Source organism: Hipposideros armiger, unplaced genomic scaffold (genome assembly GCF_001890085.2).
Source record: "Hipposideros armiger isolate ML-2016 unplaced genomic scaffold, ASM189008v1 scaffold_621, whole genome shotgun sequence".
Lineage (NCBI taxonomy): Eukaryota > Metazoa > Chordata > Mammalia > Chiroptera > Hipposideridae > Hipposideros > Hipposideros armiger.
In genome coordinates, this window is record NW_017731971.1 from 396691 (window position 1) to 423962 (window position 27272).

At 45.1% G+C, this 27272-nt stretch overlaps 3 protein-coding genes across 12 annotated transcripts in view; all 3 read left to right on the forward strand.

The window, feature by feature from the left end:
• The first annotated feature begins 1329 nt into the window (after positions 1 to 1329).
• CIART (circadian associated repressor of transcription) lies at positions 1330 to 5026 on the forward strand. Of its 3 annotated transcripts, none has more exons than XM_019625347.1 (6): positions 1330 to 1430; positions 1996 to 2420; positions 2596 to 2671; positions 2947 to 3025; positions 3137 to 3248; positions 4382 to 5026. In XM_019625347.1, the coding sequence occupies exons 2-6, from the start codon at positions 2055 to 2057 to the stop codon at positions 4904 to 4906; spliced, it is 1158 nt and encodes a 385-aa protein (XP_019480892.1). In that variant the 5' UTR covers positions 1330 to 1430; positions 1996 to 2054; the 3' UTR covers positions 4907 to 5026. The 3 variants fall into 3 exon arrangements, with proteins under 3 accessions (XP_019480892.1, XP_019480893.1, XP_019480891.1); XM_019625348.1 differs by having other exon boundaries at positions 1337 to 1430; positions 2249 to 2420; XM_019625346.1 differs by having other exon boundaries at positions 1338 to 2420.
• A 3852-nt stretch (positions 5027 to 8878) lies between these two features.
• MRPS21 (mitochondrial ribosomal protein S21) lies at positions 8879 to 19542 on the forward strand. Of its 4 annotated transcripts, none has more exons than XM_019625329.1 (3): positions 8879 to 8982; positions 9430 to 9544; positions 18618 to 19542. In XM_019625329.1, exons 2-3 carry the CDS (start codon positions 9462 to 9464, stop codon positions 18796 to 18798), a joined length of 264 nt encoding a protein of 87 aa, XP_019480874.1. In that variant the 5' UTR covers positions 8879 to 8982; positions 9430 to 9461; the 3' UTR covers positions 18799 to 19542. The 4 variants fall into 4 exon arrangements, with proteins under 4 accessions (XP_019480874.1, XP_019480877.1, XP_019480876.1 ...); XM_019625332.1 differs by lacking the exon at positions 8879 to 8982 and adding an exon at positions 9001 to 9122; XM_019625331.1 differs by lacking the exon at positions 8879 to 8982 and adding an exon at positions 9001 to 9117.
• Positions 19543 to 21070: 1528 nt separating this feature from the next.
• PRPF3 (pre-mRNA processing factor 3) overlaps positions 21071 to 27272 on the forward strand; it is an 18366-nt gene continuing 12164 nt past the window's right edge. For 2 of the 5 annotated variants that reach the window (XM_019625333.1, XM_019625335.1), the window contains exons 1-4: positions 21071 to 21174; positions 23466 to 23655; positions 24333 to 24463; positions 26448 to 26594. In XM_019625333.1, the coding sequence (XP_019480878.1) occupies positions 23511 to 23655; positions 24333 to 24463; positions 26448 to 26594 (423 nt within the window). In that variant the 5' untranslated portion in view covers positions 21071 to 21174; positions 23466 to 23510. Of the gene's footprint in view, positions 21175 to 21511; positions 21630 to 23465; positions 23656 to 24332; positions 24464 to 25725; positions 25822 to 26412; positions 26595 to 27272 lie in introns of those variants that run through there. The other 3 variants (XM_019625336.1, XM_019625334.1, XM_019625337.1) reach the window with 3 other exon arrangements.

Below are 27272 nucleotides of genomic sequence, written 5' to 3' on the forward strand. Positions count from 1 at the left end.
TGGGGAAAGTGTTTAAGTTTATTTAGAACAGTTTTTTTTCTTGTTATAAAATAAGCACATTGTTAAACATGTGAAATATTAAAAATACTTAGAATAGATTTAAAAAGTTCACACCCTCCTCCACTTACCCCTCCCACCCCAAACAACGTGCCTTTTCCAGTTAGTAATTACGGTAGGCAGAGACGTACTTTAAAAAAATTTTTTTCCCTCTATCCTCGGGACCCTGATCAGAACTGGGCTGCCCCCTTGCGGTCTCTTCGATGTCACAGCTTCAATCAGCCTACGGTCCCTGAACCCCTATCCCCTTTCAATACTGCAAGGGGCAGCGAATAGTAAAACTCCGGACTTGCCACCTTCCCTCCTTCAAAGCCTTTCGAATATTCTCCAGGGACAAATGAAGAAAGTGAAGCTGAACAAAAGCATAACCTTAGGTGATAAGGACCCCACACACACACTTCCCCCCACCCCCCGCCCAACTCCTATCCCTGCGCTAGATCACAAAATTCAGGACATAGAGCCCGAGGAGCCCGCGGTAGAAAAGTCAGAAACAACCGAGTTCGGCTTTGACCTCTAGAGTGGCGGGCTGGCATCTGAGCTGATAACGTGCGTGGCGGGTTATGTAAGGAAAGGGCTGGAGGAGCCGCCCCAGCGGGAGCCCGGGACAGGACGCGGTGTTCTCGGCGGCAGTCCCCACCCTCCTCACCCAGCAGGGCAGGAGGCACCCAACTTGTAGGAGAAGGAGGAGGAGGGGAGGATGAAACAGACTGGGGAGTCACGAGGGCTGGGCCACCGAGAGAGGGAGACGATACACGGTGGCACGCATCCGTTCTCCCACACACGTTGCAGATGCAAGTCGCTGATGGTTCCACGTGCTGCACTCGTGAGAGGAAGTGCTCAAAGAGGGGGCCAGAGGGGTCGGCTCGCGAGGAAGAGCCAGGAGCCCCACATCTCGAAGCGCGCGCCTCAGGTCACACAGCCAGTCTGCACACTCTCACCGCGCGTCTCCGGCGCACCACCATCCTATTTAAGGCCATGGGTTCCGCCCTCTTCCTCCCGTCCCTTCTTTTCCACTCTTTTTCCATCCTCCTCCTTTCTCATCACCGGGTCCTCTTCTCCAGCCGCATGTAGGGGCGGAGCACGGAATGCTGCCCTTCCAGCCAATCGTCACCTGACTGCCTCTCATTGGCCGGGCCCCTGTATGCTGTAGCAAATGGGACCTGAACTTCAGTAACGACGGTCACGTGCCACCGGCTAGACGACCAATGAGAGTGCGAGGTCTGTGTTCGCAGGGGGAAGGCACGTGCGGAGCCTCACGTGTCTGGGAGGGGGAAGGGGCGGGACCCAGTGTGAGAGAGGCGGACGTGGGTAGCCTAGACCCGGAGAGTCTGAGCCGAAGCTGGAGACAGCCTGGGCTGAGCCGATCGACAAAGGTGAGGAGACTCGGAGGCCGGTGAGCGGTCCGCGCGGGAGAATCAGCCCCGGAGACAGTGGGTTTAGGGACTTCTTGGTATTGGGGGCTGGGAATCACGCGGCTGGGCGAGCGGAGAGGGTCCCGAGCAGGGATCCTGATGGAAAGACTGGGAAGAAGTGGGAGGGCTCTGTGGGAGGCGGTTCCTGCAGAGTCACTAGGTGGGTTCGGGTGCCGGAGATTTTAAGGCTCACGGGTGGCGTGACCTCAGGTAGAGAGAGAGGCTCGCTGCGGGATCAGGTTGGGAGCAAACCAGGGGAACAGCGGTCGGACCGGGGAAGGTGTTAGGTCAAGTATTTACTCTGGAGCGAGGGGAAGAAGGAACAGGGTCCAGGCCAGAGAGGCAGTCCGAGGTCCTTAAAGGAGGCCGAGAGGCGGGGGAGATGGCTTTTTCTATTGTCTCTGACACAGGCAATATTGGGGAGGGAGAGAGGAGATACGATTATGCCGTACAGTACACCCCAGTCTCCCAGTCTGTTTCCTGATTCTCAAATTCTGGTTTCAAACTCCTTCGCTTTGCTCTTCAGTTGCAGGTCCGATCTTTGAGTACCTCAGGAGCTGCTCGTCAGCCCCTGCTTCTGAGCCTATGGATTCTCCATCTAGCGTTTCTTCCTGTTCTTCCTACTCTCTCTCTTCCTCATTTTCCACCTCCCCAGTGAACAGTGACTTTGGCTTCCCCTCCGATAGTGAGGGGGAGGGAATGGGGGCCCATGGCCCCAGGCCAGACACTATTAGGCCGAGGGGAGGTTCTCGGCCCAGCCCCGGTCCAATCCGTCACAGGCGGAGACCCAAGGTTTCCAGTATCCAACAGACAGCATCTCACTCGGAACAGCGGGGCTTGGCTTTTCCTATGGCCGGATCTGGGGTCAAAAGATCAAAAGATCGTGAATTGGAGACCAGTCTCAACATTCAGGGTTGTACCACAGAAGGAGACCTGCTCTTTGCTCAGAAGGTAAGAGGAAGCTGGGGAAAGGAGATGCTACTGGCGTGCGTTAGCACCCAGCGGGTTGGTCAGGACCCTGTGAAGATAGTATTGGCTCACAGATTTGGAGGCGGAGGAAAAATCAACCAGCACTGGCGTGGGCCGTGTTCCGGCTTCTCATAGGCTGTGTCCTGCTTTCTTACAGTGTAAAGAGCTCCAGGGATTCATACGCCCTCTCACAGACCTACTGAATGGGCTGAAGATGGGTCGTTTCGAGAGAGGTAATTATCTGATTAGTTACATTCATCTGAACTAGATTCATACCTATATCTCTCTATTCCCCCCCCCCGCCCCCTCTTCCCTCTCTTTTAAAATATGTTTTAAATGTATATTTCTCTTTGTTTGGGGCCTGGATTATTCCTTTTTCTCTTCTGTGACTTAATTTTTTTGGGTGAATAAATTTTTAACCCTCTTCTGTCCTTCCTTTACCCGACTAAATTCTTGAATCTCAATCTTTGATCTCTTTCTCTCCACCCCCTCCCCACCCCGACCCCAGGATTGAGCAGTTTCCAGCAGAGTGTCGCAATGGATAGGATCCAGCGGATCGTAGGCGTTTTGCAGAAGCCACAGATGGGGTAAGCCCCCCTGATCCTTTCCTCCGTACTTCATAAAAGAGAAGCCATCGCCAATCCTGTCCTGTTTCTTTTTAAATACTGAATGGCTTTTTTTCAATGTCTTTTTCACAGGGAACGTTATCTAGGAACCCTGCTACAGGTAGAAGGGATGTTAAAGACTTGGTTTCCTCACATAGCTGCCCGGAAGTCATCATCGGGTAGTAGCAGACACCAGCTGACCAAGGTAAGAACTTACAAACCAGAGGAAGAGGTGGGAAAATGACCAAGGGAATGAAGTGTACGTGCAGAAATGGGCCCCCTCTTCCATTTCCTTCTGGGTCTTTTTCCTTCTCAAAAGTTTATTTTTGGGGAAGGAAATGCTGAAACTTCCTTTATGGTCTTGATTCCTTGATGTTTTTTTCTTCTATTTTGTTTGGATCACTGCAAAGAACTCCATGAAGTTTAGTCTTATCCCTCATGTGGCCGCTTATCTGCTTTCTGCATAGATACAGAAGGCTTCTTACCTGGCCAAAAAATTTATGCAGGAAGATGCCTCAGCTTCTCTCTGCAAATCCTTTCTCTTCTGTTGCCCCTAAAATACTTTCCTTCTCCATCTTTTTACTCCTGCCCAAGTATGCTTGTACCATACCCTCTGGAAGCATGGGTTTCAAGGACTGGTCATAAGAAGTATATCACTGGAGGGGTGGAGGGGTAGAGAGAGGAGGACAACCATGGGACAGCCATAGGGGTAGTGTTGGATAGAGTCTTAGACCTAGTGTGGAAGTAGCCTATTTTCCGGGCCTTCAAATAATAAGGTATTTAGGGGGCATTCAAATGATAGGGAGGGGACAGTCTCCTATAGATAATGGACAGTTATCTTGTTTTCAATCAACCACAGTTATTATTGCTGTCAGAATAATCGATGTAAAAATAAGCAGGAGGCTCTTGCCTGCATATTAATTTACACTTCTTAAGGCACTCAACATAGGAAATTAGAATTTGAACTACAGAAATTGGGAAATGATGATTCCAAATAAAAATAGACTTTTAAAAAAGCAATTCTAAACTGAATTATTATATAAGTTGTAAGAACCTATGGGGTTGTTCTATTTTGTGTATGTCTAGATAGCCAGTGCCTAATAATATAGTGTGTGGTACATCATGGGCCCTCAAGTATTTGTTGAATAAATGAAAGCACAATTTGGTTACTGAACCTTTTACTTAATTATGGCCTGGCAGGAAATTATCTGTTGTAGAAAACAAGGCACATTTGCATTGCAAACAGAATTGCCAAGAAAAGCAAAGGTTTAATCCACCAGGTAGAGTTAATCTGAAAGCTTTCTCCTAATTTCTTTTCTCTTTGCTCCCCCTCCCTAGCATTTCCCAAGCCGCCGCAGTTTTCCAACTGCTTCCTCTCCTGCACCGCCTATGGAAAAGATGGACCAGACACAGCTAGGACATGTAGTATTGAAACCAAAGCAGCCGTGGCACCTCCCTGAATGGCCAGCTATGAACCTCACTTGGATCCACACCACTCCAATTTGTAACCCGCCTCTGAGTTCCCAAGGTACCGTCTCCTTTAGCCGTGGTCCTTTAAGCACTGGAACCAGCATTGGTGTCATCCTTCTCGTCCAGCATGGAGAGCAGCCCTTCACCCACTCTGCCCCAACCAGCCCAGCTCCACCTACTACAGCATCTCCCGTCACCCCTGGTGATCCTAAGAAACTATCTGGAGCTGGACCTCGTTGCCACAGTTTGCCAGTAACTCTGCCATCAGACTGGAGCTGTACCCTATCCCCGCCTGATCTACCCACCACAGCCAGAGACATGACCAAGGGACACCTAGAGCCGACAAGAAGCCATCCTCCAGTTGCTCCTGCTTTCCATCCTCTCAACTCCTAATCCAGGACTTGAGACTGTGTTTTCTAATTTGTGTAAATATATGTCTATATATTTTACATTTAATGTGTGCATTTGTGTTGAAAGAAGAGAAATTCTTTCTGATTAAAGAAATTTTATACCAAAACAGTTTGCTGATTGGGGGAAATGGAAATGTTTATTCTCTGAGCTGCAGAAAAGAAGAAAGGGGATGGGAATGTGTGTGAACTAGAGCTCCATCAAGTTAGCAGTCAGGAGTGGACCACATAACTCCTGCGGGAGAGGAAGAGGGACTCGCTGCTGCTGTCTTCCTCGGGAACAGTTCCAGGGCTCAGAGCTGCCTCTGTTGTTTCCATTCAGGCTCAGAGACTAGGACCTTTGCCTTTGTGTGTCTCACTCTTGTAAACATCCAGCTGGCCCAGATTAGCAGGTTCTTCTGCTCTGGGATAGCTCTTTGCCTTGATGGGAGCTGTTGATGCTGGTGGTTATATAAATGCACATGTAATCTGCTGCCAGAGGAGGGACACAAGCCAGAACATGCGCTGTGGTTGCCAGTTTTGAAGAGCAAGGGGTCCCCTAGAACTTCTAAAACGAGGGGATCCCCTCAGACACTGGGTGTCATCCTTAATCAAAAAGCGGCAGCTGCTAAATGGAAGGATACCCAGTGTTATCAGGTGGCAAAAATGAAATCCGTGAATTATCTACACGTATATCTACCCTTCTCCATATAGTACTCTTTCTGATTTGTCCCACTTTCCACCCAAACCATGTCCTCTCCCACCCTAAGCCTGGCAGTGTATCAGGCTACTCAGTCATTTTAGTTACCGCTGATTGGCTACTGAGCATGCTTCTCACAGCTAGTCATACATCGTTCCCTATGTCTCAAGTCCTCTGGTCTCAGTGAACATTGTCCCCTTTTATTTCGGAGAACATGACCTCCTTTCTAAGGCAAACCTCTCCATTGGTGCTTTTGGTTACTTCTCACTTCTGGAACTTTTCCTGTATCACTTATCCCCTCTTTATCTTATAACTTCAATTTCTTATTGAATTATTATTTATGTATTTCTCCTACCCATTTGATCAGGTGCCCCCTTCTTGAAAACCTCTCTTGAGCCCAATTGCCCTCTCTCACCTTTTTGCCATAATTCTAGACAGAGTAGGCTAATCGTACTTTTTCTGACTCCTTTCTACCACTCAGTCCTTAACCTCTTGCAGCCTAGAGGGTACCTGCTATCACTCCACTGCACTTTCCTAAGTCACTAATGAGCTCACAGCTTCAGTATTATAGTGTAGCTTGCACCCAGTCAGTAGCTAGATCCTGGCGCCTTTACCAAGGCTTCGAACTTCATGCTCTCCGTCTCATTCAACACTCGATGCTGCCTTGGAAACTCTCCTCCCTTAGACCCCATGACAGCACACTATCCTAATTCTCCTCTTACCCATCTGGCAACAACTTCCATATTTCTTAATGGCCCCACTTCCGCCCACTCCAGAGTGTGGGTGTTCCCCTAGGCTCAGCTTGGCCCTTTCATCTTCTCTGACTACATTCATTCACTTAAATATTTCACCTCCTTTCATGGCTTTAGTTATTGCCTCAACTCAGAAGACTGCAAAAGCTTCGTCTCTAGTCGCAATCTTTCCCCTGAGATAACATACTGAATGTCTAAATTTCTGATGGACATTTCTATTTACATATTAATACTTAACCTAACTGAAAATTTCAGCGTTTTAGAGCCAAGAGGTACCATTTGTATCTGATTCAACCCCTTCATTTTATAGATGAGGAACCTTAGGTGGCTTGTGCAAGACAACACAATGTGTGATACAGAACTCTTGTTTTCGTCTGGTGTTTTTTCCATCACTCACCAATCAAAATATCTTTCCTTTAAGATGCGCTGTTCTGCCTTTTTACAGTCTCTTTTTTCTTCTGTTAGTGCTGTCTATGGTACCATCATTTTTCCAGACGATGGCTTAAAACTTGGTGTCATTCACTCATTAAATCCTATTTATTCTGTATTTGGAATATCTCTTAAAATCCATTTCTTCCTATCCATTCCATTGCCATCTCTCTGGTGTAAACTTTGACCATAGCAATAGTCTTTCCTACCTTCCCTTCCTATCTGATTATCTAATTTCTCACTGATAATCAGATAAATTTTCCTAGAACAGTGCTTTGCATGTCATTTTCCATTCAAACCCTCCAATGGTTCTCCAGTGTTTTGAGACGAAAGTCCGAAACCTTTAGTCAAGATCTCTATTTCTCCCTCTGCTCTGGAGTGATCCCTCTATTCCAGTTTTCTTATTTGCCCCTGAACCCTGTGAGGCTTTTTGCCTCTGAACTCTGTTCATGCTGTTCACCTTATCCAGTCTTTCCTGCTTCTGTTAACTGAACCCTACCCCTCTTTCAATGACTAACTCAAGTCTTTCTCCCAATTATGCTCTCTGTTCAACGTGATATATAGGCCCTTTACTCCATCGAATGAGATCATGTACATAAAATGACTAGTACAGGGTTTGGTATATAGTAGGCCCTCAGAAATATTACTTTTTTCCCTTCCTTTCTTTCAAGGTATTTTTATAATTTATCCCATTTGATTCGCATGATGAATTTTGTGTGATTGAAGGCAGATATTTGTCCCATGTTACAGATGAGGAAATAGACTGGGAGTTTAGGTCAGGAATCAGCAAGAGCCCGCTAGTAAATATTTTAGGCATTGTGGGCCATATATCTCTGTTGCAACTACCCAACTCTGTCATTAGAGCCCAAAGCAGCCATACCTAATATGTAAACAATTGAGCACAGCTGTGTTCCAATAAAGTTTTACGAGTATTTACAAGAACAGGGATGGAGTTGGATTTGACCTGTAGGCAGTAGTTTGCAGACTACTGGTTTAAGTGACTTATTCAAGGTCAGATGCCTGATAAGTAACAGAATTTGGATAGAATCCAGATCTCCTGACTTCTAATCAAGTGCTTTTCCACCATATTATGCTGTTGCCTATAGAATTTATTTTGCATTTATCACATGCTACGTTGTTTTGCTGTTTACCTTTTATGTCTACATACTGTTTTCTGCTGGTCCAAGAGGCACTGGATGTTATCAAACAGCACCTGACACCCAGTAGGCATTCGATAGAAGTTTGTTGATAAGTGTAATAATGTTCCAGTCTAGCTCTATTTTGGTACTTTTGAACCTGGCTGACTCTGAAGGGGGCTTCAGTTTTTCTGAGTTTTATTAGCATAATTGATGAGGATGCATCTGTGTGTATGTTCCTGTATGTGATTAGGGGAGGTACTCAAAGAATCTTGTTACTTACACAGGTACCCGGTTTCTTCTTTTTGAGCCTTTCCCTACTATTTTCCAGCAGCCACTAGATCTGAACTTAATGTGAATAACCATAAATGGATATGTAGAAGTAACATACGAATAAAAGGAAAGCTGTTTCCACAGTGAGGAAGAAATTTAAAAGGAGCTGTTTCTACTAGATCTCACTAGGAGGCAAATGGGATAAAAGCTGACATAAAAAGAGTCTTCCATTCTAAATCCTGCAGGTGTTTCCAAGTTCTTTATTTAGTGACATGGCTGGGAAGATGATGCTATAGGAAACTCATGGTATGTTCACCTCGCTTCCTTAGTTTTTAGACAATGAGGAAGGTAATGGTGTTTTTCATCCGGTAGAGCAGATCTCAAAGAATCTGTCATTTGCGAAGAGAAAACAAACAGGAAGCTTAGCCTATTTCCCTCACTTTCCTTCCAGAAAAGGAAATGGTTTAAATATCTTAAATATTTAATAGGATTGAGGGGTACAGAATCGGGCTGATCTCAGGAGCCTCAGGACGACGACTCCACCAGAAGGAAAGGAATCCGCGAGGAATTGAAGGCCACGAATATTTCGCTTTGTCAGGTGTAGAGCCCCGGCCCCGGGGTGCGGGCGAGGCGGCTGGAGAGGCCAGCGACCGGGGCCGGAAAGAACGTTGCCATGGTTTCCCCGTAGTTGTTCTCCTTTCAGCCCCGGTTTCTTTGCCGGGTGCTGGCGGCTTACGTATTTCCGCTTCCGGTTGCGGGCGGGCAGCGCGTCGGCGGAGCCTGAGGGCGCGGGGTGAGGAACCCGCGCTGGGGGTGGGGAGAGAGAGGCGGGCCCCTCCGGAGGGCGCGTCTGCGCGGTCGCCCCCCTTCCCAAAGGCCGAGACTCTGTTCCTAACTCCCACCCCAAACCCTCCTGGGGCCGCGAGCGATAATGTGTGTGTTGCGGGGGCGGGCGTGGGGGTGGTCTGCGGCGCGACCCGGTCCTCTCCACGGAGCGCTCCGTGGTGATCGCTGCTACCATCCCTTTGCGTCCCTACGGTAGGGTTTGTATTGGCAAAGAGAACGAGGGAGGCTTGATAACGATTCGCGTGTGGTTTGTAGGATATGAGGACTTCCACGTGCCCCTTATTCCTGAGCACGTTGCATATCCAGACACTGAATAAGCCACGCGACAGGGCGTGTATGCTGTTGTTTCTCTCTCTTACCTGGTCGTTATACTGTCCTCTCCATCATCCTTTAGGTCCTGCAGAGTGAAGACTTAATTCTGAGGTCATGGCAAAACATCTGAAGTTCATTGCCAGGACTGTGATGGTACAGGAAGGGAACGTGGAAGGTGCATACAGGACCCTAAACAGGTAACGGTTAAGGGACCAGAGCCATGGCTAGACCAACTCTCTTGAGAAATGCGGTGGTGATTCTCCCCCTTCCCCTGTCATACGTTGTTCTGAAACCAGTGTCAGCCCAAGTGTTCACAGGCGTGAAACTTCTCAGCCCCTCGATTTACTGTCTTCAAAATGAGGTTCTTCCCCAAACCTAACTGTATGAAGCTTACTCATCACCAATCATCCCTTTGATAATGAACCTGAAATCTATCCAGGACCTCAAATAGAGCCCAAAGGGAAAATCAAGTTATAAATTTGCTTGGAAGCAGGAACATAGTATATGATATATAAAAAGCTGGGATTGGTGTGGGACAAGGTTAATAGAAAAGATGAATTCAGAGTTGGGATCGTGGAGAAACAAGCAAGAGATGGAAGAGCGTTACAAGTTTAGAGGAAGGTTATAGCATAAGCAAAAATTTAAGAGACAGAAGTGAACTGGCTAGAGTGGAGGAGCTGTATTGAAAGATTTTGAATGCCAGGCTAAGAGATTTAGAATGGCCCTGAAAAAGAACATCTTACCACTGTTGTTTCCTCAAACAAATAGTGCCTTAGCCTCCCCATCATCATTAATTGTAAGGATTTTGACTTTCTGGCATGCTTCATTCATCATTTTCTCTGCCCAGTGTGAAGCAGAGTTTGAAGAAACAAAATGCCTGTTGAGTTGAATGATCAAAGAATTGTATGAAAGAGATCTTAAGAGATTATGTGAGGTGGCACTCTGCCTTAAGGCCAGTAAGATGGTAGCTTTATTTCACAAGTAAGGGAAGCCTAGGGAGATTAAATTGTGTTTCTTGGGTCACACAATTATTGAATGGTGGAGGACAAAACACATCTTTCTAGTGCAGTGTTCTTTGCTCTTAAGTTACTAGATTGTTCACTAGTTTCTCTGGAAATGGAGAGACCTATGGCAGTCATTTTCCAGTTGAGAATCCTTATTTGATGGGGTTTATATATTAGTGGGGTTCTCAGGGACTGAGAGGGTAAATGAGAGAGAACCTAGTTCTTAGCAAAGCAAAGAGTTCTAGGTGTGGAGGGCTGGATGGCAGACGACCACAGTAAATGAGGGCAAAGATGCTGTCAGAAGCTGTGTAAATGCAAAGCAGTTGCAGTGTCAGGATGGTTTGTATGTCTTCTAAAAGGATCCGGTCTTGGGCCAGCCCCATTTCCTCATTCTGGGTCTGTGTATGCCAGTCATATCCTTGCTCCCTCTGCATCGTCACTTAACATTGAGAATAAAGGTACTCAGTTAAGCACCAGGTGGTAAGATACCCTGTTTTATTCTTTTCTATTGTTGCTCCTTCCCACCTCGTATTTCAGACCGTCTAGTGGCATGTCTGTGAGAGGGCTGAGATGTCTAAGGACCTTTCTCTGCTCCTATCCTGGAAGCACAAAGTCAGTGTCTTTACAGACTGTGTAGTGAATTAGCTAGTGAGACGAAATGCTGAATTTGGAAAAAGGAAGTCCTGCAGATTACATCACCTTTTTTCTGACTTCTCCCTATAAGTCTTTTTCTGTATGATTTATTTTGGTGGATTTTATCTTCTAGTCAGGGTGTTGGAGATGTTTGTATTATTATTGAGGGATGTCAAAGGCAACTGTTAATTGATGGTAAAAGTAAAATTCAAAGCTCAGTTTTAGCCCCCCTTCTCTCCCCTGTGAAGTGCAGATAACACAAAACCAAGAATAGTATTTAGGAAATCAGCTTACTTTGGACAAAAACCAAGAACAATTTGTGGTGCAGCAAGTAAGGTAAACTTTAATACTTTTGACCAAAGCCACAACCTGAAAATAGGTTTCCTTGCATAAATGAGGCAGCATAACTTAGTGGTTAAGAGCAAACTCAGAAGCTCACTGCCTGGTTCAGACCCCAGCCCTGCCACTTACTAGCTTTATGATCAATGGTAAGCTACTTAATGTGTCTCTGCCTCAGTTTCTTCCTCTGTAAGTGGAGCTCATTATAGTATCCACCTCACAGGGTTGATGTGAGGATTATGTTAACATAATTAAAGTGCTTAGAGCACCACTTGGCACATCTTAGGCATTATGTGTTAGCTATTATCATAATTTGCAAGTTAGTGTAAGGAGGTTTTTACCTTTTTGGTTTTGCTTTGTGGGTAGTTTATTTATTTTGAGACATTGAGAGTTTGCTTTAGCTGTTTTTTTCTCCTGTCTCCCTTGAACATCACGTTATGCTCAAGGTGGCCAGGAGATGAAAAAATAATTAAGCTTATTTTGTCATGAGGGTTCAGCTTGCTGCTGGTATTGGGATGACTTTTCTTACAGGCAGTGATACTTTTCAACCAAGCCTCCTCCGATTTAGCCTGTTGCTAATCTCGCATTGAAATAGCAGCATTTTATTTCCTCTGTATGTATTGTTCTCTATCCCCCATTTCCACTTACAAAAGTTTAAAACCTGAAAAACGAAACGTTTCTAATTTTCTGCCTGAAGGAATTGATCCCTCCACTGATGCCAGGCCTGCAGAAAGCAGACCTTCGGGGATTGAAACACTGATGTAAGGATAGATTTGGGAGGAAACCAATTTACACTGTTTAAAAAGAAAAGAATTTGATCAGAAAGAAGAGGAGTGGTTAGACAGAAAAATAAATGAAGAGATTCAAGTCCCAGAAACTCAGGCCCTGAGGTGTGATACTCTTTTAGGCTTCCTTATGAATTGGGAAAATTTGAACTTGGTGGCTGGGATTAGCTAGGGAAGCAGGACGCGTGGAGGGAGCCAGCTTGGGGCAAGTATTATGGCAGCGATTTTTATAATCTTTGGGGACGATATGTATTTTGTGTCAATTTAGCTTCACTCTTTAGGAAGCTGCATTTCTATTCCTTTTTATCTTGAAGTGTTAGCTCTATATCCCATGAATTATATTTTAGCCTCAGGAAATAAAGTGAACGAATGTTTTGCTCTTAAAATAACTTTCTAGGCAGAGCTTTTAAGCATGCAGATGTGAGCAAACTGGTTCTGGAGTGTCCCAGTCTTCCTGTCTGTCAGAGAGTATTTTCTTTTCTTTTTTTTTTTTAAGATTTTTATTGGGGAATTGGGGGGATGGGAACAGCGCTGAGGAATTGGGGAAAGGGGAACAGACAAGTTGCTGTCCTTTTGTTCTTCAACCTAGTTGTGGAGGACGTTGCTTCACTGGCCCAAGTTGGCACCATCATTGCGCTCTTCCCGGGTGAGGCAGATCAGTCGTTGGCTTCTGGACGGCCACTCACGGAGGCTGCTGGCCGCTCACGCTGGCTGCTGGCTACATACAGTGGCCCATGGCAACCCACTGCCACAGGGGCTGCAGCCTACGCCATCGCCGGCGACTCATGGCCACCCAGCTCCAGGTTGAGCTGTTGTTCAGCATCTTAGCTGTAGAGGGCAGTGTCACTGGCCTTCATGTGGGATCCAAACCGGGGCCCTCTGGCGTCCCAAGCCAGCTCTTAACCAACGCGCCACTCGGCCGGACCAGAGAGTATTTTCTGATGCGCTCTTCTTCATGTCTCTTTCTCTGCTTTTCCCTGATGCCCTCTGCCTGGCCACCTATCTCGCTCAGCTTTCTGATAGTTGGTAGTTTAAAAATAAGTTGCATGTTCTTGTGGTCTAATTACAACAGTAAATAGAAAGTAAATGAGAGGAGAGGGAGGTGGTTAACGCTTTAGCATATTTGGAGTGCCGAGGTAGTCTTACAAAGGAAACAACCTATGTGCCTGCCCGGTGAGACTGCCACAAATTGTTTGTTATATAACCAAGGGCTCTCATTGGTACTCAGGGATGAAGAGATAGAGCGTGGGGGTTGCTAGGAAGCCCTGCATGATTGGCTCGCCCCCAAGCAAGGAAAGGCAAACACACTGGAAGCGTGCCCAGCTGACCCCTTTTATTCCTGGTAGGCGAGCTTCTGGGCCCATTGAGTCCTTCTTCGTACACGTTGGTCCAGATGTAGGCTGGCTTCACTGACATGTGAGTCGGCCACCTCCAACCTCCTCCAGCCCAGGCAGCTTGGCTCCTTTTACATAATCCATTGAATGTCACTAAAACTGGCAGCTGATTTCTCCTTTAGGGTTAGTTGCCAGGAGCCTGAACTCAAGCCTGATCAGTTTACTGTAAAGCTCTTGGTCTGCTAGTCCTTGAACTACCTTTGGAAGCAGAAGCATCACCCTCTCTATTTACTTCATGAGTTCTAAAAAGCTCTTCCTGCATCCTTTTTATTAGAAATGTGTTGAAGCGATGCCTCTGCTGTAGGGACTCTGGCCCATGAGAAGATAATCTGTGCTTTTTTAGGATAACTAGAAAGTGCAGAGTAAGGGAGCAAATCCCCACCTGGCATCTTGGAATGTATTTGGTCTGTGTTCTGTTGGGTTGTCAGAAAAGCCATGATGTATTTTTTCTGTTTTTCAAAAATGCGTCATGACTTTTCTGACAACCCAATAGAAGTAGTTAGAACCATCCAAGGAACACCATTTAGCAACCCCAGCATTATGTTGGAGGCCGCCGATCTTTTCATCCCCCCTCCCCCCCAACTCTTATATTCTTCCGTTACTTTTTTCTTCTCTTGCTTTTTTGCCTGACCATACAGGCATTTACTTGGTAAGATGATCACTTCTATTTAAAACCCCTTTTGAAACTCCAGTAGGATCCCTAAGTATGTGTCTAAACTCCCTCCTTTTGCAGTTTGATATATTTCATCCTACTTTTAAACCGTCTTTGTCCTTCCAATAGGATCCTCTTCCCAGGTGAAGGCATATCCAGGCCTCTGTTCTTTTTATAGACTCTCCTCAAATCCAGTCTCCTTGTCCTTTTTATATTATATATCCAATCCTTTTCTTTCAAGGACTTGTTCTGTTTTTTTCTCTAATATTCTAGTGTCTAGTCTAAAAAGTGGCCTTTATTAAACAACTGAGCAAGGTCTAGACAGAAGTAAATGCTTAGCTGTTTGGATTATTCCTTTCCCTCAGTGTGCTATGTCATGTGGGTTCCATCCCTTTACTGTAATTTAGGAGCCTAGCCCAGCCCTTCCTTCCTCACTGTGGGCACTGCAGAAATTTGTCTTCTGAATCTCAGTGGTTTTTGTTAGCGAATCAGAAGACTGGTGTGGGGCGCTGCACTGAAGACCTAGATTCTATTTCTAGTGCCATTTTGTGATCTTGGGCACGTCGGCCTCTCTGAACTTCAGCTTCCTAATCTGTAAAAAGATGACATTACCTGCTTAATCATTTCATAGGATTGTAAGTAGGATAATGGATGCAAAGTGCAATCTAAAATCTAATGGGCCATCTTAGTAAAAGTAATATTATTGAAGCTTTCTGAGCCAATTTCCAAGAACTGTCTATTATAAAGTTACTTAAGGGCCGGCCGAGTGACGCGTTGGTTAAGAGCTGGCTTGGGACGCCAGCTCTGAGCAGCAGAGCCCGGGTTCGGATCCCATATGGGGGCCAGTGACACTGCCCTCTACAGCTAAGATGGTGAACAACAGCTCAACCTGGAGCTGGGCTGCAGCCCCTGCTGCAGTGGGCTGCCATAAGCTACTGTGTGTGGCCGGCAGCCAGCGTGAGCGGCTGGCAGCCGGTGTGAGCTGTCAAGAACTGCCGTGAGCGGCTCTCCAGAGGCCGGCGACTGATCTGCCTCACCCGGGAAGGGTGCAATGATAATACCAACATGGGCCAGTGAAGCAGCGTCCTCCACAACTAGACTGAAGAACAAAATGACAGCAACTTGTCTGTTCCCCTTCCCCCAATTCCCTAGCACTGTTCCCCTCCCCCAATTCCCCAATAAAATCTTTAAAAATAAATAAATAAATAAAGTTACTTAATCCCTTGAGCTGTGGACATTTGTGCAGGTAAGTCTGCAAACCATGGGCTTAGCCTATGCTGTATACTGGGAAAGGTTTTTTAGCATCAGAGTGGCACAATCCAATTTTTGTTTTAGGACAATAATTAGTGTAGGGAAGGAAAACCTATTTACCCTTCAGAATTCGAATAACTTTGGGAAGCCTTCATACCCACCTTCTCATCTTCAAGTCCAGATTCAGTGCCTCTCTTGTGTGCTTCTATAGCAGTGTTGCCTGTATCTGTGCACCTATCACACTCTTGTAATTCTTGTGTATTTGTCTTCTCTACTGGACCCCAAGGGCAGGAAACCATGTCTAACTTTGTTTTCTATGTTTAGCATTTAACACAATGTCAGGTACAGAGTTTGGATTCCGTAAATACTAATTGACTAAATGACCAGTTAGATGATTCTTTCAGTACTCCAGTTAGAAGATGATAAGGACCATAATTAGAACTATGGCCATAGGAAAGGAGAGAAGGAAGAGATCTAAGAACTTTCCAGATATAAAATTTGTAGGATATGGTAACTTTCCAGATATAAAATTTGTGGATGTAGGAAGGAGAAAGCCTAGTTCAGGAACGTGCTCAGATTTTTAGCTTAAGTAACTGGTGATGCCATTGATAGAGTCTAGAGGCAGAAGAAGATTTTTTTTTTTAATTGGGGAATTGGAGGAGGGGAATAGACAAGCCGCTGTCCCCTTGCTCCTCAGTCCAGCTGTGGAGGACGTTGCTTCACTGGCCCATGTTGGCACCATCATTGCGCTCTTCTTGGGTGAGGCAGATCAGTCACCGGCCACCGGACGGCAGCTCTTGGCAGCTCATGCCGGCTGCTGGCCGCTCATGGTAGCTTGCGGCAGCCCACTGCAGCCTATGCCATCACCAGCAGCCCAGCTCCATGTTGAGCTGTTGTTCACCATCTTAGCTATACAGGGCGCAGCATCACTGACCCTCATGTGAGATCCGAACTGGGGCCCTCTGCTCAGAGCCAGCATCCCAAGCCAACTCCCAACCAGTGTGCCACTCTACCAGCCCAGAAGAAGAGATTTTAGGAGAGACAATAAATTTGGCTTGTGTAGGTTCTGAGGCAATTGGAAATACCAGTGTAGTTCTAAGGTAAGATTCGGGCTACAGATAAAGATTTAGGAGTCAACAGTGGGTCAGCTCTCAACTGTGGCTCTGTAGTAGAATTATTTGGGGGTCTTTTAAGACATTTCCAGTGCATAACACCACTCTGGACCAAGTAAGTTAGAATCTCTGAGGAGTGGGACCTAGGCATCAGTACCTTTTAAAAACCATTTAGGAGATGGTTCCATTTTGCATCAGAGTTGAGGCTCACCGATAAAGGTTAAGGAAATCGTGTAGAACCAGAAACAAGGAGGTTTATAGTCAGAATCTGGAGGAATGCCAACAGGTAAGGGTAAATCTAGGAAGAAAGCCAGCAAAGGCAACCCTGTGTGGGCCAGGATACTGAGTCTTTTCGTCTTTGGTGCCCTACTTCCTTATTGTAAGATTCGAGTGTTGGGTCCACATGACTTCCGGGCATGAATGTTTTCAACAGAGCAGGAATGAGCTACCTCTCCTGCTTCTGGGAGTTTATAGCAATTCCCTTGCCTCCCATCTCCCTGCCACGAAAACCTAGACAGACCGATCTATACAAATATGATTTCTCTAGTAGCCTACAAATCATTCTCGATACTAAACAGCAGGAGGCTGGGAGAGGATCCCATAGGTACAGTGGTTCTCATGTCTATTCACATTTGTAATTTACCCAAAGCTGAAATCTTTTCAAGTTCGTGTTCCATCTATTATTGTTATCTTGGGCTTTGTGATGTAACATAGCAGTAATAAATAGGGTTTCCCACTGGGCAGAAGTAGCTGGTGGTTTCTCTTATTATTTCCTCTTCCTGTGTCCCCCTTCTTCCGATTATAATAACCATGTCTCAACCGCCTCGTGTCCAATTGTGTTTGTGACTTACTTTTTACATGTAATGAAAGGACAGGGTAAGCAAGAATGGGGCCATGTAAACAATGCCAGGAATGGAGGACAGCAGCAGCAGGTGCATTCAGGATTGAGTGATGATGTGTTGAGAGGAAAAGACAAATTACAGATTGGAGCCAGAGCTCTCAGGAGCCTGTGGGTTACTAGCTAGATTGTAGAATAGGCCCCATGTTTTCTTGGCTCCCTGAAAACAAAGAGGTGAGTTTGAGTTAGGTGTGTTATAAACCCAACAAAAGAAGCTGCATTGCAAGAAATTGGGTGGGCAGGAAAAAAACACATTGAGCTCAATTTTATGGACATTAAAAGTTTAATAAAACATGGTTGCTGCCTTTGAGGATTTTCAGTCTAATGAGGGAGTTGTTTGTAAAAATAGCTAATGGAATGACAGAATGCAATACTTGTTAAATAGGTCTTTAATAAAATAAATTATTTTCTCTAATTAAAGAAGATGAGAAAGCTTTGTGGAGAGGTGGCACCTGGGTTTGGCATCAAAAAGATGAGGAAAATTTTAGCCAGACGGGTTGGCAGTCAGGGTTCGAAGGCGGCATTCCAGGCTGAGGAAGCAGCGTGAGCAGACTTCGTGTTAGAGTGTGTTCAGGGAGTAGTCAGCTACGTAGTGTGGTTGGAGCAGGTGGCACATGGAAAAATGGTGGGTGAGGCTGTTATCTTAATGTCCCCATTTGTGTCACCTGTGATAAGGGCCTCTTCTTTCCCTATATTAAGTAGGCCCAGAGAGTTCTCAGACCTACCGACTTGAGCTGTATCAGTTTTTAAACACAATAGGGATGGAACTATATTCTCCACTAAGGACCATATAGGAATCACCCCTAGTGATTTTTCTTTTTTTTTTGCTACTGCAATGAGTCACCCTATGTGAAAATTCTGAAATGACCCCTTGGTTGAGAATCACTGTCATGGGGAGCCACTGTTCTTAAGGGACTGTGTCATATCCCTCAGATGTGCTGTGGTAGAACAGAGGTTAAGAACATGATCCTGACTGTAAACTCCCCAAGAGCAAGGACTATGTAATTAATTGCTTTTTTATTTCCCACAGATTCCTATATGGGGCCTCCGTAAGTAGACAGTTAGTACTATATTGCCACCATTTCACACCGTAATTTTTACAGAAACCAAGTGTTTGGTCAGTTGACTTCTGGCCATCTGTGAAACTGGAAAAGAGTAATAATGAGCCCAAGCGTCTAACTTCATTGCCGGCCTTTATACAGAATCCTCACCATGGATGGGCTCATTGAGGACATCAAGCGACGGCGGTACTACGAGAAGCCCTGCCGCCGGCGACAGAGGGAAAGCTATGAAACCTGCCGGCGCATCTACAACATGGAAATGACTCGCAAGATCAACTTTCTGATGCGAAAGAATCGGGCGGATCCATGGCAGGGCTGCTGAGGCCTGTGGGTAGTGGGCCCAGTATGAAAACCCCTGTCCGTTTGCGTCTCCACCTCTTTTCTTTTTCTAACCCCATTTTCTCTTATCTTTCTTGCAATAAACTCAATCATGGATATATAAGAAGGCCTGCATATATAGAAGCAATCCCATTGGTCAACGGTGGACCCTCTCTTTAATTTAGTGAAAGAGAAATTGAGGCAAAAAGTAGTCTAGGAGTAGAGTGGTGGTTGCCAAGAGCTGGTTGGGAGGGGGGAATGAGGAATTTTAATGGGTACAGAGTGAGTTTGGCAAGATGAAAAAGTTGACATGGATGGTGGCGATAGTTGCACAACAATGTGAATGTACTTAATGCCACTGAATTGTACACTTAAATGGCAAGTTTTATGTATGTTTTACTCTAATAATGTTTTTGAAGTAGTCTAGAAGAGGTGAGGACATTTTCTAAAATGTTGAATGTCTACCATTTGTTACCCAATTTTTATGAAACCCAAAGCAAGATCTTATCACTGGAAAAGCATCTGTTCACTTTTCTTTTCTTTTTTTTTTTTAGTTTCAGGTGTACAAAACAATGCAATAGTTATACGTTTCACCCCTAACAAAGTGACAACCCCCCTCCTCCAATCCACCACGCCCGCCCCTCCCCACATCTGTTCCTCTTTACTGAACTGCCCCAACTGTTAAATAAAAGGAGAGGAAGCATGTGTATATTTGGAATAAATACTTCAGAAACTCCTATCAACCAGACCAGAGTGCTGGAATCCTTGCCCAGAGGAATCCTTATGACAAATCTAACGCTCACTTCTGTTTTCTGTTTTTCCTAAAGGAGGCTAAAATGGAGGGATGGTGGAGAAGAAATAAAGCAGTAGATGGATGGTAGAAAAGGGGAAATGGGGGAGTGTTAAGAGACAGGAAGACACAGAGCCCGAAATACCTATAACAGAGGTTCTCAAAGTTTGCTCTTTGATCAAAGCATGCTCTTTAGATCTGCAGGGTGAAGATCACCTGAGAAATTGAGATGCAAATTCTGGGACCCTATTTTAGACTATCTGAATTGGAAATTGGGGTTGGAGCCCAGTCATCTAGTTTCACAAGCCCCGCAGGTGATTCTGATGCTTGCAAAAGTTTGAGGACTGCTGGCCTGTGGTACTTAAAAGAGATTCCAGGCGGAGTTGCCCAGCGCCACCCCTACCTCTCCTCAACAGGCACAACTGGGCCTGTGGTTTTTGACAGCTGGGGGCATCTGACCACTGTGGGAGGGCCAGCTGCTCTGCTTCCTTTCCCGCTGTGTGCTTCCTCTGGCCTTGGTCCCCTGACAGCCATGCTGCTGATATAAGGAGTGTTGGTGCCAACCCCCTTAGGAGAACGAAGAGGGCAGGCGGAAGCAGCTAGCCCACCTCACCTCACCCAGCCTGCAGCCCTCAGCATGGTGTTCATAAAGGAAGTAAACAGCGCCGATTGCCAAGCCCACTACCTCCAGATCGCTAGTGTTCAAACATTGCCCCCTTGTGGTGTAGTATATATTACATATGTGGCATTATCGCATTCAGGAGCAGCACTGTTTTAACTGCCTTCAGTCACTTGTCCTCACAGCAGCCCTCGGAGGTGGATTTTTTTTACAGGTGAAGAACCGGCTTAAGCAATTTGCCTAATGTCATAACTAATGAGTGGGAGAACTGGAATACAGATCTAAGCAATCCAGCTTTAAAACCCGTGCTCTTAATGATTAAGCTATACAGAGTCTCCGAGGATGCCTGGCACACACTAGTAGGCAGTCAATAAATATTTGTTCAATTAATGAATGAAACAATAAAAGGAGGGAGGGAGAGAATTGCCATCTTCAGAGTCCTCCTATACTTGTCTTTTTTCTGGGTGGTCGGTCTCTGGCACCACTGTTAATCTAGCTAAGGGAGAAAGGTTAGGGAGACGTGGCTAATGGTAGTGATCTCGACTCTTGCTGAGGATTGACTTTCTATCAGGCCACGTTTAGCCTGAATTCATAAGCCCCGCTCTTAATTTTAATGTTTTTAGTTCTAACGTAACTTTAGCGCACTTCCTCGCCACACTAGGAATACTGCAAGCAGCCCAATTTCTGTTTCAGGAAACATTAACTTTGCAGTAATCTAATTAATAGAGTTAGCTGGGGAAAAGGAAGCAATCGGGAGCTTGCGTGAGGTAACTTCAGGGCTCCGCCACGCATGCGCCCCACAGCCAGGAAAGTGGCTACTACGGCTGCGCGAGTCGGCGGCCCGGCCCTCCCCCGTCACGTGTGGAGGACCGCGGCGGGTGGCGGTAACGACGGCAGGCCGTAGGGCGGGCGGACGGTTTCCGGTTCCGGTGTAACGTTCGGGCTCCGTCTCAGGGGCTGAAGTTTGTGAGGTGAGTAGTGGCCCCGGGCCCAAAGAGGGTTTCCTCGGGTCGGAGCGCCCGGGGCCAGGGCTCAGTCCAGGAGGGGGACCAAGGCCGGAAGGTTCAGCGGGAAAGCCGCTGGGAGAAGAACACGGTTCTGAGGGAGAAGGGGCTGGAATGAAATTGTTGAGAGGAAAAGGGCGGGGGCGGGAAGGGGATGGGGTGCGGAGACGAGCCCTGAGACGAGGAGTTGGGGTAGAACGAGGTGGGGTAAGGACCGGTCGGAGAGAGCAGAGAGAGGAGCGGGGCTTCGGGAGGGTGGGGGCGGGGAGGGGCAACTCGGATGGTAGCAAAGAAGAGCACGGAGTGAGGAAACCCTTCCGAAGATTGGAGCCTGCTGCCTCCCCATTCAGAGATCCGTCTGCCTTCCTTTCCACTCCATAACACACACCCGCCCCACGCAGTTACTGTTGAACATTTGATTAGTGAGTGACAAAGCTAGTTACTGTTTGAAACTTTCATTTTTGCCCACGGGCTGTGTAGTGTGCACATTGTCTTACGAAGGATTGGGTTGAACTTGAGTACATTTGCTAGTTTAGCGTTGGGCACACGTTTCATCGAATAGACCGGTACCTGATGTATTGCTTTGGATTTTCAGATTGCTTACACTTTCTAGCCTGGGATTCAATTCTAGTGGAATGGAAGCCCCGTGAAGGCGAGGGTTCTTGTCTGTATTGTTCACTGTTGTACGTACCCTCAGCACCCAGTATGCTGCTTGGCACTTGGTGGTTATGCAGTAAACATTTATTGAATGAATGAAGCACTAAGATGAGTAAAATGAGGCTCGGAGGAATTACTTGCCCAAAGGCTCGGAAATGGGAAAGTTCAGTGTTGCACCTCTTCTGTGTGAGCTCTTTATTCATTATGGTATCTGAATATGCTTCGTTTGGGCCGGCCGAGTGGCTCCTTTGGTTAAGAGCTCGCTCAAGAGTGCAAGCTCTGAGCAACAAGATCACTGGTTCGATTCCCGGCCCAAGCTGAGCTGTTGCTGAGCTGTTGCTGAGCTGCCAACAGGTGGCAGGATGGCTCAGCTTTAAATAAATAAATAAATAAATAATGAATATGCTTCTTTTGAGCAATGCACATTTAATATATAGAGATTGAGAGATTATACTGCAGTTATTGAGAGGTTATACTAGAATTATTCACATAATCTCCTAGTTTCATGAAACTTCTAGTTTCATGACTTCAATCTACTAGCTTCATAGGGTTATATAAAAATTAAATAACACTGTTTAGCAACAGGTCTTATAGGGGACGTCCCTGCCAAGAGTGTAGAAGTTAATCAGTCGGTGTCTTAGGAGAAAAGATGCCTTAAAACATCTTGAGAGATTGACTCCCAGATCAGACCCTGATATGTGGCAGTGCTGGGAGGAGGTTATCTGGGCAATTGAAGTCAATGCTGTTTATTGACTTTCAGGCACTCTGGAAAAAATTGGGGAAATAAAATTTTCTCTATGCTCATGGGTTTGAGACTTAGGTAGGAGCTCAAAATGTAAACATGAATCATGTTTAAGAATTATACTAACTTGCGTTAAATAACAAATTAAGGATTTGTTATAGAGTCTCGTATGATGGTATAAAAAGAAGAATAAAGGTGAAAAGGCAGAACATCCAAAATGGGTGTATTCTTTTCTGAGCTGGGGGGGTTACTCTTACCGAGTCCACTGACAAAGACCCTATAGAACATGAGAGAAAATTATCTGGATACAGAATTCCCACTGAGGTGACTATGACTACAGAGAAATATAACAGAGCATTCTTAAGGATTATGAGCTTTAATACAGGATGACTGACCTCAAGAAGCCTTCCTTTACCTGCATCCCTTAAAAGAAAGGAAACCTGTAGCTTACGGCTAAGAAATGCCTGCCTAGAAGTAGGAGGAATAGAAGAGCTGCCTCTCACTGGGCTTTTCTCAGCCTTGTTTCCATGTTGTACTCATATGTTTGCCAGTCCTTGTTGATATGACAGGATCAAAAAAGAAGCTAGAGCTCATTTCTCAGACTAGACTATTCCCAGGGTTTATTTGTTTGTTTATTCCACAAATGTAATTGACCCACTGATACTTAACTGAGTCAGGGTTAGAAACCAAACGGAATGTAGTTCTTTCTGCTTTGAAGTACAGGTTTTAGGGTAAGTATTTGACTTGAAGTGGAGGAACTTGCTTAAGGATGGAGAATAGAGCTGGGGAAGACATTCCTGATGTAATAACCATTGACTGGAGTCACGTTACTAACAACTCTTTCCTGGTTTCTTTTTAGGTGCAGTACTAAGTCCCATTTGAGTTACCCTCCTTTTCCTGAAGAATGGCATTGTCTAAGAGGGAACTGGATGAGCTGAAACCATGGATAGAGAAGACAGTGAAGAGGGTACTGGGCTTCTCAGAGCCCACGGTGGTCACAGCAGCACTGAATTGTGTGGGGAAGGGCATGGACAAGAAGAAGGCAGCTGGTATGTACGTTCTGAATCTTATGACTTAACAGATAGGATGACTCCAAACACTGCTTCGAACTTCCCCCAAATTCTGTCTGTTGGGGGTGTCTAGAAAGGGTCAGGCCACGTTTTATTTTCTCTTGCATTGTAATGGAAATACCACCCCCAAGTAACTAATTTTGCTTTTTCTCTTATTTCTTAGACTATTTGTGACATATTTTGAATCTCAGACTAACTTCTTTTGACCACTGTACTGAGTTATCTAAGTTAAATTTACTTGGGATATATGCTAAAGTCAGATGTGTACATTCAGATTTGGGTTGACATCTAAACATACAGAAGTCTTTATAAAATGCATGGAAAAGTTGAGGGAGGTGGATTTTGTTAACGGCAGTCTCAACAACTTGCCATATGGGAAGAGTTAGGGAGGTTATTCATCCTAACTTTGATGCTCAACCTCAATAGGTTGCTCTGGCTATGCTACTTTCTACTCCAAAAAATTATAACTGTACTTTTAGCTTATAGGGCAAGGTCATTTAATGCAAGAGAATTTATGGGAATCCTACAGGGAACTTAAGAAAACATTTCCCTCCCCATGGGGGATAAAATTCCAGTGTTGGTATCTGTTATATGCCTAGTATCAGACTAAAGTACTCTTAACTTTTCAACCTTACCACCTCTTTTTTTCCTGTCAGACCACCTGAAACCTTTTCTCGATGATTCTACTCTCCGATTTGTGGACAAATTATTTGAGGCTGTGGAGGAAGGCCGAAGCTCTAGGCATTCCAAGTCTAGTAGTGACAGGAGCAGAAAACGAGAGCTAAAGGTAGGTTACACTTAACTATCTGATAAGCTCGGGAGTGTTTTGATTGGTAACAAAGTTGCTGAGCTTACCTGGCTCACACTTTGATATGCACTATTAGAATACCTAATATTCAAGGGAGGTACTTAGACCTTAAAGTAGAGGGGTTGAACTTGTATTATCCCAATCTTATGGTGATGAACTACGGAAGTTCCCGGGTTGAAATATCCTAAGGAAACAATTGGTAGCTTTGTCCATTTTCATATACAGTTAGGAGTTTTGGTTCTCGTGTTTCCCTGTCTTCTTTTTTTTTCCTTTACGACTACCTATAAATTAATTGCTCTGAGATTTTATGCATTGATTTACTCAAGGCCTCATAGCTTCCTTTAGAATGTCTCCACTGCTCTCTGAGCCATGGACCTCATTGTTATTCCTTTATCGAGGTTTCTCTGCAATGGACTTGTGGATGGGATCCCAGCAACAATTATTACTTACTGTATGTCTGGAGAGCCTGCTCTTTGCTCAGCAGCACATAGATGGGGCTGGTCGTCTCGCCCCATGAGTGGAGTACTTAAAGGAACCATCATTACTCCCTTACCTACTTCACTTTTTATTCTGTGTTGGTCATGGCCTCTTTGAGTATTAGCAGTGTCAAATAACTGATTTCTATCTTTTTTCTGTCAAAAAAAAAAATATTTTCTGTGACTTTCATCAAACCTTCCAAAGTGCTTTTGATACCTTGGCTATCCTATTGCTTTTCCTGAGTTACAAAGGGCAAATAAACACTGTCTGCTTGGTTCCTAGCCAGGCTATGGAACCAAGAGAAATAGAGATTCGTGTGTTCTTTGTGTGGGGGACATTGTAGGGTGATCAGAGGAAAGAGACAGAGTCCTTGCCTGAAAGGAATTTGCAAGGGTTGGGGTTGGGGGAGTGAGAGAGCACAATAATATATAGTCATAAATTATGAAATCTGGGTAGCAATTTCATGTAAACTTCAGGGTTGACTGTAGACTTCTGTTGAATTTTGTTGTGTTTAAAGGGGAATGCTTGCTCCGCAGTATACACAGGTCTGTAGAGTGAAGATTACGTTATGATAGGGCATGCTACTTACTATATGAGTGCCGACGGCATGCTGTGATTGAAGTGACTACATTGGGTGGGATTAATAAAAACGGTTTCTTGAAGGAGGTATCTAGATAGCTTTGGGATATGGGTCCCATTTTGGTCCATTCAGGTCCCCACCCCACACAATATATTATGGGAGAGTCCTTTTTCTTGAACTGTAGGAGTTCCAGGAAGCGCTCGCCCCTGGCTGAGGATATGTCCTTGCAAAACACGAGCCCTCCTAGTGAAGAGGGGATGTCACCCAAAGCCTACCACCGGTGTGTACATTTGCTTTTTCCCATTGTCCCTTCCAGTTGGCCACTCTTGGTCCTGTTAAATTCACCTTGCAAATTAGTCAACATATTTGAGTTCCCATTGTTGGGTGAGAACAAAGTGTTATTGGGGAATACTGAAGAAGAGAGAGAAAACCCCTGTCCTCCCAAGAGCTTAGACTCTAGTTGGGAGAAAGTACTAACATTGAAAGACTTAACACTTGGCAAGCAGAATGCAACTTGACATAGTATGAACCAAGCTCTTAAGTGCTAAGAGGAGGCGAAACCACAGTTTGATCAGAGTGGGATGAGATTGTTAATGCTGAAAACTTCCCGGAGGAGGTGAGTTGTAGGCAGGATTTGGAATGGGTTGTGGAAAAGTTGAGGGAGATCATTACAAATGTGGGCAGTAGCATTTGCAATGACCTCGAGATGGGAACATTTATAAGGACATGGGGGTGAAATTTGCTTGGCTGGAGTAAGAGAATGATGAAGTTGGGTGATATGGTCCATTTGGTGGAGGGTCTAGAAGGCTCTGGGAAAAGCCACATAATGCTTTTAGGAACTAGGATGATTCTTCTCTTCTCCCATGGCCAGGGATACAACTCTTCTTTCATCTTGGGTTCCCTTAGGAAGTGTTTGGTGATGACTCTGAGATTTCCAAAGAATCATCAGGAGTAAAGAAGCGACGGATACCCCGTTTTGAGGAGGTGGAAGAGGAGCCAGAAGTGATCCCTGGGCCCCCCTCAGAGAGCCCTGGCATGCTGACTAAGCTCCAGGTTAGTACTTAGGACCTGGAAACAGTGATTTTGTGAGTTGAAGAAACAAGATGCATGGATCCAGATTTATTGTGACCTCAATATGAATTAGTGTTTAGCATTGGGGAACTTTTATTTCCTGCTTTATGTTTTGTCATCCCTTGGGTTAACCAGGAGTATTCTAGTTGAAGACTATTGAAATAGTATTTACTGAGCACCTATTATGTGACAAGGTATGTTACATACATCAGTTTGCCCAATTATTTACATCATTGGGTCATTGAGAAAATTATTGAAATAGTCAGAACTCGGCTTGATGGCAGAGGGATGTTTCCAAACATAATACAGAGAAGGTATAACACTTAAATAATTTTAAGTTGACTTTGTATTTTTTAATAGGAATTATCTGTTGTTTTTTTAAATGGGCACTGTTAAACAATTTTGGTACCACGTAAGCAGTAAATGTTTCTTGTACAAATTAAAATTTCTTGGGAGAAATAGAATATATACATGTATATGTGATTGGGTGGATGGATTTGCTTATTAATATTTATATACGATTTCTAAAAGGAAAGAAACTGTTGATTTTTTTTTTTTAAGATTTTTATTGGGGTATTGGGGGGAAGGGAACAGTGCTGGGGAATTGGGGGAAGGGGAACAGACAAGTTGCTGTCCTTTTGTTCTTCAGTCTAGTTGTGG

What these genes read in the sequence shown, in the direction of transcription:
- CIART (XM_019625347.1), top strand. Translation starts at nt 2,055, where the DNA reads ATGGATTCTCCATCTAGCGTTTCTTCCTGTTCTTCCTACTCTCTCTCT. An exon ending in GATGGGTCGTTTCGAGAGAG is followed by an intron (nt 2,672 to 2,946) that starts GTAATTATCTGA and finishes CCCCGACCCCAG; the next exon opens with GATTGAGCAGTTTCCAGCAG. An exon ending in GCAGACACCAGCTGACCAAG is followed by an intron (nt 3,249 to 4,381) that starts GTAAGAACTTAC and finishes CCCCCTCCCTAG; the next exon opens with CATTTCCCAAGCCGCCGCAG.
- MRPS21 (XM_019625329.1), top strand. Translation starts at nt 9,462, where the DNA reads ATGGCAAAACATCTGAAGTTCATTGCCAGGACTGTGATGGTACAGGAA. An exon ending in GCATACAGGACCCTAAACAG is followed by an intron (nt 9,545 to 18,617) that starts GTAACGGTTAAG and finishes GCCTTTATACAG; the next exon opens with AATCCTCACCATGGATGGGC.